The sequence below is a fragment of the Protobothrops mucrosquamatus genome, unplaced genomic scaffold, assembly GCF_001527695.2.
Source record: "Protobothrops mucrosquamatus isolate PMUCROS unplaced genomic scaffold, P.Mucros_1.0 scaffold707, whole genome shotgun sequence".
Lineage (NCBI taxonomy): Eukaryota > Metazoa > Chordata > Lepidosauria > Squamata > Viperidae > Protobothrops > Protobothrops mucrosquamatus.
This window is the reverse complement of record NW_015386988.1, coordinates 210,158-223,533: the sequence shown is the minus strand read 5'-3', so window position 1 is coordinate 223,533 and position 13,376 is coordinate 210,158. Positions and strand designations below refer to the sequence as shown.

Below are 13,376 nucleotides of genomic sequence, written 5' to 3'. Positions count from 1 at the left end.
TCAAAGCTTAAAATAACAGACTTAAAGTGTGTATTATAAGTCTGTTACTAAAATATGCTAAGTTCTTTAAATCTAGAAAACAGGTGCACCTTCCTAAGTAAATGAACTAATTGAAATTATAAATGCTAAAAAGGAAAGTGATTATATATCATTTCATGAAGGTCATAAAAAGAGGCAAAGTTTATTTCATTAACAGGGTCTCAACTCTTTTTTGAAATATGGTAGGAATAAAATATAACCCTGTCCTCTAAATCAATTATGTCCTCCTATATTTAAATTTAAGTTTTATTTTAATAAATGCTTCAGTCGATAGGCAAAATGGAAATTGTGGTTCACACTTTTTACTTTGAATGTATTATTTCTGTTTCTGTCTTCCAGAACGATTCAATGTATATCTTATGCCTACACCAAATTTAGATATCTATGGTGAATGTACGATGCAGATCACACATGAAAACATTTATCTCTGGGATATCCATAATGCTAAGGTTAAACTGGTCATGTGGCCTCTCAGTTCTTTGAGAAGATATGGGCGTGATTCAACATGGTTCACTTTTGAATCTGGAAGGTAAGTATCAGTTCATAGAACTCAAATAACATACTTTACCTTCAAAGAATTGCGTGTTATTGCTGAGGTCAGCCTTGTCATGGTACAGTGTAAAAGGGGCACATTCAAGAATAGTTGCTTTACCTATTGTCAGCAAAGTTGTTTCTGTAGGTTTGGGTTTTTGATGGTTTTTTTAATTACGGTAATTTGCATTTCAAATACACCAAGTTAGGCGACATTATATTCTGGCTTACAGCATTTGGTTTTGTCTGGTGATGCCGTATCTGACACATCAGCAAAATATCAGTTTTTAATAAAACGTTGACTCTGTATTTTTTATATCCTAAACTCAGCAATACATGATTAGGCACACTATAATTCTTAAGAATATTTTTAATTATTTTTTATTGATCTGTGATTGACAAATCTATCGAATCAATTAATTCATGATGGATAGAGGGGAAAAAATAAGTAAAGATCTACTAAAAATAGACAAAGGGTGCATAAGAGGTACAGGTTGGTGAGGGTTTATGAGAGTGTGCGAGAGTGCTTGTGAAGTATGGCAGTATAAAAATTTGATTGATAAATAGCCTTCTAAGTTGAAACTATACCAACAAAATAATATTCCTGTGGTAAATGATTTTCAAGATAAAAGCAATAAAAAGCTAGTAAAGGCTTTATATTTTTATAGTCAACTGTATAATCTAGATTCAAGCATCTTCACGGAATAACCTAAAGATTTTTTTGAGATAAAACGTTCAAAAATTACTCTGTCTGAGATGTCTCTTTAACAGCATGGTATTCTCTTCAGGAATTCATACTATTAAATCAATGAAAAGTGACAGAGTTCTTCTCCAGATCCTAAATGTAGCTCTAAATATACTTGCTAAAATGTTGACAGCAGCCTTGGCATAAAGTTTTCAGAATACATTACCTCAATAATCTATCCCACACAATCTGGTTTCATGAAAGGATGTCAGGCATCCAACAGTATCAGTTAGTTAATTGACATATTATATATTCAATCAGGTCATCATAGATTGTTTATATCAGCTGCATCATTTAAGACAAATGATAATTATTCTGGCTGCTTTGGAAAGTGTGGGCTTTTTTCCACTGTTTGGAGGTACAATCCAATTAAGTCCACTACATGAAGGTTTGGAGAATCAAGGTTTTATTGTGTTTCTCACCAAAAAAGGATGAGCTTCCATTGTCAACCATACTTCTGTTGATCACAGAAGCTGGTGTTTAAATTGCCATGCCTTNGACAAATGATAATTATTCTGGCTGCTTTGGAAAGTGTGGGCTTTTTTCCACTGTTTGGAGGTACAATCCAATTAAGTCCACTACATGAAGGTTTGGAGAATCAAGGTTTTATTGTGTTTCTCACCAAAAAAGGATGAGCTTCCATTGTCAACCATACTTCTGTTGATCACAGAAGCTGGTGTTTAAATTGCCATGCCTTTTTTTTTTTTGGCTGTTCCTAATGGGGAACAACACTATTTGGGATGTTATTCTTCTAATTATTCAGATGGGAGCTGATAAATAAAAAAGAAATGTTCCTGTTCAGTAGCCAAGCATACAGAGCAGCTGATCAACCAGCAGCATTTTGTGGTTAATCCAAGCCAATAAAGTTGTGAGTTGCCTTATTTTCTGTCCAGTATCTGTAATATTGAGTTACAATCTCACAGGAATGTAACTGATGTATAGAGAGAAGGAAAGCAATGCACTTAACCATTTATACATAGCAAACAAAATCTGATAGAATGATAGATTATGAAAACAGGGATTATGAGTAATCCATTAAAGTAGGAAGAAAAAACAAAAATAAGCAACTCATCCACATCCAGGATTATCACTTTTTTTTTTCAATTTTCAAATATGAATCATGTTCACAGAATATAGTCATAAGCAGTGCTTTTTTTCTAAAAAAAAAAGGTGCTGGAACTCACACACATCATACAACCTGCCTTGCCTACCCTACAAGGTTCCATCCCAAAAAGGTGCCGGAACTCCATTCTGGGCGTTCTATGAGAAAAAAAAGCCCTGGTCATAAGGTGATAATACTTTGATTGTTGTAGAGAATGTTCTTTGATTTTAATAAAAGAAAAAGTCAACTGATAAGAGCTGAATAAAATCTTCACAAGTTGAGCTGCCATTTTTCTGTTTTCTGGGGTGGCTATTCACTTTTAAAGTATTAATCTTCATTTTGATCTACAGACTTCTTTACTTTCACCTTTAGGGCTTGTCAGCTGTCAATATACACTGATTAATTGCTTAGTCTTTCTTGGCTTCAGTTTCTTTTTTATTGATTAACCTTTGCTAACTTTAATGATGACCTTAGTTTATTGACTGTCCCATGCTGAAAGTAGAACCATAGGGTTGTGAACTGTATTTTTATTTTTCTCAAAGATTTCTGGCTTTTTCCTTCATTGCAACAGTATACCTTTAAGTAAATAACTTTGATTTCATGCCCCTGTTGCATAGAAACTTTTTAAGTGAACTTTTAAAGAAACTTTTAAAACATTTTTCAGAATAATATAATGGGCTTGTATTATATTTCTATGCACTAGAATTATCATTTCTACAGTGCACTGCTCACTTAATGACCAGTCATTTAATGATTGATCAGAGTTAAGACAGATTTCCTAATGGATACTAAAGCCCAATTTCAAAGTTCCTACACCTTGTCCCAGCAATCATATGATCACACTTTGGGTACTTGGCAACTGAGGCATAGTTAGGGATGTTCACAGTATTCCACAGTCATACCACCATGATTTTTGGTGCTTTTTGCCTGTTTCCAGACTTTACTTTTGGTTTCCAGCAAAAAAATGCCATGTGGATAAAATAAATTCTTAACAACTGCCATGTTTGCTTAATAACCACCACACTCTCATAATTGCTGCAAAAAAGTTTGTAAAATTGGGTGCTATCACATGGTGACCCACTTAATCACAATGACTTATGACCATAATTTTAGGCTCAGGAACATGCTGTTTAGTAGGGTCTCCGAGATTCATATATTGAATATAGGCTTGTCTATTGGGAACTGAAGGGATGTGTTGGTTTCCACAGGAAATTACCTGTTATATATTAGAAACAGAACAGCTGCTTTACAGTTGAAAGAAAAACTGTTGTTGCGAAATACAGTGTGTTTTATGCAATCCTATATCTCTATATTGTATTATAAATTCTACAGACTTAAATTTGTCATCTGAATCTTATATCATAATCCTTTGCAGTGTCAGGTGTGGAGAATCAGGACTACGTGTTAAGTTCCAGCTGATTTATTGTTCATCTAATCAACTAACGATCAGCACTAAATTGGTGCTAGATAAAAGTTAATAGAATTCAAGAGGAGCTAGACATGCACTGCTTGTGGGAAAGTAACAACTCCAGGCTGATTCCTCTCTTGACTTCACCTCCATGTTCTGCCTCTCCTCCTATAGGCAATGAACCTAAATCTCATTGATTGGGGCATCACATAGCATGGTAAGCCATGATTTTCCTAATCATGGATTGTTCAGTATGTCCCAGTTAGCACTAAATCAGGATTTAATGGGATGTCTGCACAATATGCTGAGGCAAAAACCTGTATAGGATGTTGTCATATTGGATGGTGTAGCCAAAGTCCTTAACTTATTTTGTGCAGTTGCCAAGCAGTAAAACTTGTTTCCAAATTCAGGACCTAACATAGAAACATGAACAGTGATTACTGAAGTAATTGAAAAAAAAATCATAAATAAGAGTTCCGGTTTCGCCCTTTAGCAACACACCAAGGGATAGCGGGGCTCCGCAACACACAACTGATTTTGTCCTGCCAGGGGACCCTAAATGGGTCAAAAGTCACCTTGGGGAGGCGACAAAGAAGGAGGGTTGCCCCGATGATCACGGAACAGAAGGAGAAAGGCTAGCTGCACATCAGTGTCTAGCCCAAGCTACCAGCAGCTAAAATCCAAAAGCACAAACCAGAACAACGGTGACCAGCGTGCTTGAAACTGGGTGAGAATATTGATCTTCTCTCTTCTATTTTGTAACTGATTCCCTGAAAAAGATCTCCAAAGCAAGAAATCCTCCAGAAGTGAGGGAGGGGACTAAATCCCCACCTCTCCATAGACAGAAGCGGCAACTTAACTTCTAAGGGGGAAAAGAAATATACTGAAATGAAAATAATAACACTATAGTCTGGACTTCCGGTTCTGGATCGTGGCGTCTGCAGCCATGCGGAGAGACTGCTCTCTTCGCCGGCTGCTTTCTCTCTGCCGGTAGATCTTTAATCGGGTCGAAAAGTCACCCTGGAAGGGCGACTACCATTGAGGAGGCCCTTGTCGAATGTGGAAGGGTGGCAGCTCCTTCCGCGGTCCGAGAATGCTCCTTAGGGCCGACGGAGGAAAGATCAGCCAGTAAAATGGCTGATCACTTTGCTGCTGAAACCAGAAGTCAGAAGAACATCTAAGCGTAAGAACCACCGTGGCTGATCTGGGTGAGATTTTTTTTTTTTCCTCTCTTAGTCCTCTTTTTTTTTTTTTTTTGCTTCCTGTAAAAAGCATTTTTGGAACTATTTCCCTGCTTTGAGAAAGCGGCGTTTGTGAGTGTGGGAAAAGAAGCTTAAATGGACTGAAAATTAACTTTAATTGTATTCTTTACTTTTCCATCTACTTTAGGGTCTTGAAAATTTTCTATTATTGAATTTATTACTGGATTTAGTCTACATGTGAAGAATATTTTTTTCTTTTTTTTTCTTCCTTTTCTGATCTTGTTAACGATATTTTGGTGTCTGGGAAGAGATTTTACAGTCTACTAAGGATACCTTGTGGAGAAAGTTAAAATTGCAACTGTCTTTTTTCCCTGTTTGATGTTGAGACTGGCTTGACCTTCAGATCATCATAAAAGGGAAAAGACAAAGAAATTCAACAGCTGTATTTGTGGGGGTGGACACTGGTTAAATGTTTTTTGAATATAGCCTCCACTAAAAGATAACAGGACTGTTTCTAATCTCTATCGAAATGGAGAAACCCTATTCACAACTTAACTGTAAACTTATATTGGAAAAAAATCATGAAGCCACTGAGCAAATATGTTTACAAATAAAAGAGAGTACTACAGAAATAAAAAAACAGAAATTTTACTTTGAACCTACAAACTGACCTCCAAATTCTATCTGAACATTCTACAGACCAAGAAACAACAGAAGCGGAACCAATCAACATTAAAGAAGATTCTACTTCATTTTATACACAACCTAATGAGATTTCTGATGAACAAAAAATGACTGTAATTAAATCACTCACAATCTTAAAACCAACAGAAATGGATGTACAAATACAACTAATTGAGAACCAGGATAACTTGGATAATCAACTACTAACTACGAAATTGGTTATAATTGAGTGTTCTACTCAACAGATCCAAATGTCAAGACTTGAATCTTTAAAACAACAAGGGACTATCTACAAAGGAGTCAGGTCTCCAAAACAGAGGAGGGGACGCTCTTTTTTGACCCAAATGATACTACAAGCACAATGAGACACTTATTTGTTGATATTGAGGCTTTGTTATGGAAACCTACTTGGTATAAAAAGAAAGCTAGAATAAGATTTAAGAGTGTGATCCAAAACTCTACATAACGGGTTTAAAAGATTTTCTAGATATGGATTGATTTATGGTTTAAGATTGGTGAATAAGATGTTAGATTGAATAAAGATTAATTAAATATTTGAACTTAGTAAGAAGATGTTTGTTTGTGTATTAACATGTTTGTTGTGGATATAGCAATTCTGGATGGGGGTTAAAGGAGTTTGATATAGATATTGATTGATTGATAGAGTATAGATTTAAAATATAGAGTAGAAATGTATTTTTGGGAATAATATCTATGTTATTAGAAAGGATAGTTATTTGGTAATGAAAGAAGAATAACAGGGATTTTTGAAAAAAGAAGAAATGATATTAATAAATGATTACTGACTATGTTAAGGAAAAAGGGAATGGAGAGGCACCTGAAGTGTTAATAACATTTTTATTGTAGCGAAACAGAATATGCTAATTGAAAATAGTAAAGCTTAATACAGGATTTGGATTCATATAGATGAAATGTTATCGATGATTGTTTTGATTGACTTAACTGTATTGAAATACATTAATTTGAATATAATATACTATTTGAGGGAATAGAGAGAAAGTTTTTAATGATCTAATTTGAATTACAAATGTATGATTTTGCTCTTGGATAATTGATTACCCTGTCATGTTGTTTCCTAAGCACTTGTTTGTAAAAAGAAAAAAAACCAATAAAACTTGTCTAAAAAAACCACTATAGTCTGGATAAATCTGAAAATTAAGAAAACCATTAAGATTTTACACCCTAAAGAGTTTCGATGAAATTATAAAAAAAAAAATTTTTTTTTTGTTTGAAAAAGTTGGAAAATAAATAACTACTGACATCTCGTGGAGAATTAGAGCATAGAACAACAGCAACTCTGACTCAGAAATTGGCAAGACGCCCAGAAACAAAGAATAATCTGTTTCCTTGAACTTTAATAACCTTCAGCCAAATAGAAAACAGCTGGGAACAAAGAAAGAAAACATACTGGGCCATCTATAAGCTTAAAAAGCATCTGCCAAAAAAGAAAATTTTAACTGTTGTCTAAGCTCAAGAATTGTTTGCAGAAAAAGAAAAAACTTTGACTCTTGGCTAATCTTCTAAGGTGGAATTTACTAGAAGGCTTCAAGGTGGCTAAACATTCTGGATTGCAACTTTGACTGGTTGATAATTGACCCCTGAACAGAAGAATTGTTAAAAAAAATACTGCTTTCACTGATGCCTTGACAATTGGAAATGCATTGGATTACAAAAACCATATATAAAGATAAGAACTATATAATATTTGGTTATTTGGATTTTGAGGTTGGATGGTTTGATAAGGCTAATTACAGAGACTATGGTACTGGTGAAAGACTATTTGGAGGGGGAGATGAAATGGATATTGCATATTTATCTAAAAAGGACAGGAAACCACACCCAATATTCCCTTCTGAAAGACCTAGCTTGGAACATCAGAGATCTGCAGGAGTAATACTCCAAGACAAGACAAATACTTTTCAGGAGGAAATGTACGCAATGCTACGACAGATTCAAATGACAGTAGTTTCAAACCACGATGAGATCAAAAACAACTTTGATGACATAAATGAGCACATCTTCAATCTAAACTTACAATTAAAAAACTCTCAGAAAACAATGATAAAAAACAAATTAGATAACAGAATACAAACTAGAACAGTGGTTCTCAACCTTTTTAATGCCCCAACCCCAACCGGTCGTAAGTCGAGGACTAAACCGGTCGTAAGTCGAGGACTACCCGACGTCGTAAGTCGAGGACTTTCCCTGCCCTGGAGCACCGCGCATGCGTGGTTCCGTCCCCTGCGCCAGCCGAGGCGTAGCTGGCCAGCAGAGACAGAGCAGGCCGACCACCAGCTGGCCGAGCCCAAGGGAGGTAAAGCACCCGCTGGAAAAGGGAAAAAAATGGCGGACAAAAAATGGCGGAAAGCCTTGCTTGGTGACCCCCATGAAATGGTCGATCGACCCCAAATGGGGTCCCGACCCACAGGTTGAGAACCACTGAACTAGAAGAAAGTGACTTAAATAAGGAAGCTACTAATGAAGAGAACTACAACTTAACACAAACAGAAAAAATCTGTTTTTACAAGATTTTATCACAACAATGAAAATGGAAAAGATATTTTATCTGTTAGGACTTCAAAACAAATTTGAGGATAAGAAAGAAGATTTAACAAAATGGATTATAGAGCTGCCAGGAAAATCATCAGAGTCCAGGAGACAAAAAGTACACACCCTACTCAACTTGTCATTCTCACTCCCAACAACACTTACAAAAATATAGGAACTTCCTGGCAAGTGGAATATACTAACTTGGAAACCTATTTGGCAAAAAAAGAAAGCTAGAGTTAGACTTAAGAGATCTGATTCGACTTACCAGATGGAGTACTACATGATTAAACATGAATATGGTTAAAAGAATAGATAATTTTGGATATAAAGGGACCCTATAGTAAGAGGGATAAGAGATATAAGTATATAGCATTTTTTACAATATATGAAATGTAAAAATATTGGGATGATGTATGTGAATGGAAAGTTTGGATGTTTAAAGGTAATTAATTTTGAGAGAATTATGACTGAGAAGAATGATTTGAATACCGAGGGGAAATTAAGCTTAAATAAGAATTTTGAAAACAGGACATATAGTGACTTAACCAGATAAATTTTACAAATATAGTTGAAATATAAGCCGTTCAGAAAAGATGTAACATGTGGATGTTATAGGATATATAAGTAGTACAGTATTTTTATAATATATGAAATATGAAAATATTGGGATGGTGTATGTAAATGAAAAGTTTGATTTTTAGGTAATCAATTTTGAAAAATTATGACTGATAAAAATGGTTTGAATATTGCGGGAAAATTAAATTTAAATAAGAACTTTGAAAACAGGACACATAGTGATCTAAGATGACTTTTACAAATACAATTGAAACATAAAAGATGTTATATATGGATGTCATTGTTATTTGTACAAACATAAAAAAATTTTATAGCCAATCTTGTATGCATTGAAAATATTAAGAATTATATTTATCTAATATTGACAAAGGAGAATACCATTGGAAGAAGGAAGATCAAGGAAACATACTATTAATTATTATATTGATCATGGAATTATAGAAATTAATCATTATTGATTGTTTTTTCAAATATATGAACCCAGACAGCATGCTGTTTATTAAGCACCAAAGATTGTTATTGTAAAAAAATCAATAAAATATATTTAAAAAAAGAAAAAAATCATAAATAATGATGGCTTGGACACTTCCTTCCATATTTTTATATGTATATCTCTAAAGGAGATTCTTGATTATTCACGTAACCTTGTTTGTATATGTGAGTGTATATATACCTCCACCCACACACCCCTATAAATTTAAGCATGCAAATTGGTGTGATATTACTTGAAAGTATTTCAGTTATTTCTTTAAAACAGAAACTCATCTTAATATAAATATACACGTATATACATTTTTTAGGATGTGTGACACAGGAGAAGGGCTATTTACCTTTCAGACAAGAGAAGGTGAGATGATCTATCAGAAAGTCCACTCTGCAACACTGGCAATAGCTGAACAACATGAAAGATTGATGATGGAGATGGAACAGAAAGCACGGGTAAGACCCTTGCTATTATTAAAAGATTGTTTCTTGGAAGGAAATCGTGTTTGAAATAAAATCTGATTTATATAAGAAATCTTATATTTAATTTAATTGACAATGATTAAGCAAAGGATATTACTCGTATCAAACTACTCTTTATTAAAATTATTGTTTTATTTACATTTACACACATAACCATTATGGAAGTGAGAAAACCTTGGTACATTGCCATCAATAGGATTTTTTTTTCTTCCTAATGAGGTGGAGGGTCAAAATACATATAATTGCATGTAAGTTTTGGCTAAATTCATCAAAACAAAATAGAGCATTTAAAATCTTAAAAATGTGTTTTCTTCTATGTGGAATCTATATACACAATAGGTAGTCTTTGAGTTATGACTGATTGCTTAGCGACCATTTGAAGTTATGATGACGGACCTCCTTCGGGGTATTTACTTACAACCTAGTTCCAATGGCCACACATAATATTATACCCGCATTCATGTGATCTTGTGTCAAGTGCTTGGCAACTGGCTCACATTTATGGAAGTGTGCAGCATCCTGTGGTCAATGGCTACATTTACTATGGTTTTGCTGATAAATGGCATATACTTTCGGTTTTTGGCAAAACCGTACTCATAGCGAACAATGGATTTGCTTTATGACTGTGGCATTTGCTTTAGAACTGCTGCAAAAAATCATAAAATCAGACCAGTCACACAGATGACTTCCTTTATGAACATCATGACCATAGTGGGCAGAATCTATTATGGTTGCAATTCAAGGGCTATTTATAGATCTTTCTGAGAAATATAAACAAAGATGTTGGGAAATGAAGAGTATTTTTAAAAATTCTATTCATATTCCTTGTTTCGCAAATCACTAGTTACCCAGATCTTCCTTACGGTAATTACCTAGCCATTTAAGCTTAATAGTTTAAAAATGGAGGAATTTCAGAGGCCATTTCTTACCAATTTGGAACTGTATAAATTAGCCATCTAAGACATCACAGCGTTCTTTATTTTTATTCAGTTTTTAAAATCGTATCAAGTAGTAGAAAGGTAATGAAAATGTTTAAATCATGAAGGTTTTGTATTATAAAGTTCTGAACTGCTAAGTAAATATAGGCTATTTGCATTAAGTTTCACCAAGCAGCCTTGCAGCAAATTGAGAATGTTATATATCTTTCTGATTGACTCACATGGACATTTTCTCTTCTGCTAATTCTAGGAGACCAAGGTATTTTCAATAGAAAAGCCCATTTAAGGGAAAGTCAATACTCTCAGAGCAGCTATATGTTATCGCATATTAAATTACTGTGGATTTCTTTTTAGTTATCCTCTTGCCAGTTGTGAGAGCTGATCTAAAGAGCTCTGAAAGAAAGGAGAAAAAATATCACCAAGTACCCTTTTCAAATCTATTGATCAGAAGAATAGTTCTGATATGAAATTTATCTTACTGATTGAATTTTACATTCTATGGTATTTCTGATATATTAAATATGGTTTGAAAGTAACTAACAAGGTCTGTCTAAAAACCTATTATAAATCATATTGCTCCAGTTAGCTTCCATATTACTTACATCACAATTCACGTAAATTACACACACTAATAGTTGAAACTAAGTCACCCTTGGAGGAGATTTGTAGTGAAGTATAATTTAGCCCATAGAACTCAAATATTGCTTGAAATTAAATATGTTATGGTATCTTAAGTATCATTCACCACAACTCAACCAGCTATGAGGCTTTGTACTGGCCTAATTTCTTCTTTCTTTGTTCAATTTTTATTTTAGAATAAGCCACAATAACTATTCATGTTAAATATTGGAAGATTTGGATACAAGAAAGGTGAAATATGACTGCAGTGTCATTATTATAAATATTAATGTAATGAAGGGACAGCAAAAATGTAATGAATTTGGGAAAATATGGAAATTATGTACAAATTAAACATATTCTAAATCAGGGGTCTCCAACCCCCGGTCCTTGGACTGGCAACAGTCCGCAGCATGCCAGCAATCGGGCCACACAAACAGGCGAAGCCTCATCCATGGGATGCAGGCAGTATGCAAAACCACACCCCCTCTGGTACACGGAAAAACCTTTCTCCATGGCACCGGTCCCTGGTGCCCAAAAGGTTGGGGACCTCTGTTCTAAATAAGTTGGAGATATAACTAATATGACATAAAACTTCAAATTTCTCTTTATATAGTGTTCTCATTCCCCATATTTATCTATCAATAATTGCATTAATACATAGAGTAAATGGTGTTTTAGCATATTTATAAAACAAGTAGCAAAAATCACATTCCTTAATAATATCTTCTCTTCATGGAATATTATTCTTACCAGTTCTTTTTTATCTAATCACCTTCTACTTCTTTTGCATTTTTTTAATGAAATTCATCTTCTGCTCGATCATATCTGCTATGGATCTGCTATGGTTATAGTTGAATACAAGTACAAGGAGAACAAGGTTAATGTAGACTTTCTATAGATGAGTAAGTGGTGGAAAACAAATATTTTTCAGCATGCTTTATTTCAACAGTAATATTGTATCTTACATTAGAGAAAAGGGGAAGACGTTTTCCCTCACTCATCATCCACATCCAAAACAACAAAGCTAGGTCCTGTTGAATATTGTAATTGTAAAGAGAAGAGATGAAGGAAGAGGGAACAGAGAAATAACTTTTCTATTCCTAATGCTTGCATCTTACTTAGGTGTTAAAAATCTGGTTTCGTTATCTGAATTGTGCTTGGACAATGTTTGGAATCATTACAGTAGACATAAGATTTGGTCATAGCTGGATTTATTTAATTAATACAATCTTACCAGTTTATATATATTCACGCAAGGAAAATCTGTTATTTCACTTTGTATAAATAATGCAAACAGCAGAAGTGGGCAGGCTTATTATAAAATACAGCTACCAAGGCAGCAATAAATCTTGTTTGTTTTGTAGTGTATTGTTTTTTTTTTTGCTTAGATTTAGAAACCTTGAAGGTCAATCAAGACAGGATATTTTGAGTTTTCTTAAAATAAAAGTAACACTTCAGATTTTATTTATTTTATTTTTAAAAATTATATATGTTTTAATATTTAAGTTATGCAATAAGTGGAACATGGGATATCTTGGAGGGTGGGGGAGGCCTCCTGGGAGTGCCTATGCCTGCACTAGGCCTCCCTTGGTTTCTCCCATCTCTAAGTCACCCCATGTTCTACCTAATGACCCGCACATTTGTTTAACAAATGCATTGTGGAAAGCAGGGACAGGGAGGTTGTTAGATAGGTGCTTCATTTAACGTAATCCTCGATTTCGACATGAATGGGCAGGCTCCATTAATGCTGTAAGTCAAGGACTACCTGTATAAAAAGTTACTTTCAAAAAAGAGGGGTCAAAAAAGCCATCTATGTCAAAACTGAACGTCCCTCTTTCACCAGAGCGGGAGGGATATAATATCATCCTGTCTACAACAGTCCTTTCATCAGTTCCAAGAAGGCTCCACACCCATTGGCACTACTCAGGTGACCCTGAGGACACAGATAAACCTCCAAGTGGCCTCAGCAACTCTCTAAAAGAATGCAAATGAC

At 34.5% G+C, this 13,376-nt stretch overlaps 1 protein-coding gene across 1 annotated transcript in view; it reads left to right on the top strand.

Annotated features, from left to right (window-relative positions):
• DOK6 (docking protein 6) overlaps positions 1–13,376 on the top strand; it is a 170,515-nt gene that overhangs the window by 119,048 nt on the left and 38,091 nt on the right. Inside the window, exons 5-6 of the mRNA XM_015818246.1 lie at positions 379–568; positions 9,659–9,797. Coding sequence (XP_015673732.1) covers positions 379–568; positions 9,659–9,797 — 329 coding nt within the window. The remainder of the gene's footprint in view (positions 1–378; positions 569–9,658; positions 9,798–13,376) is intronic.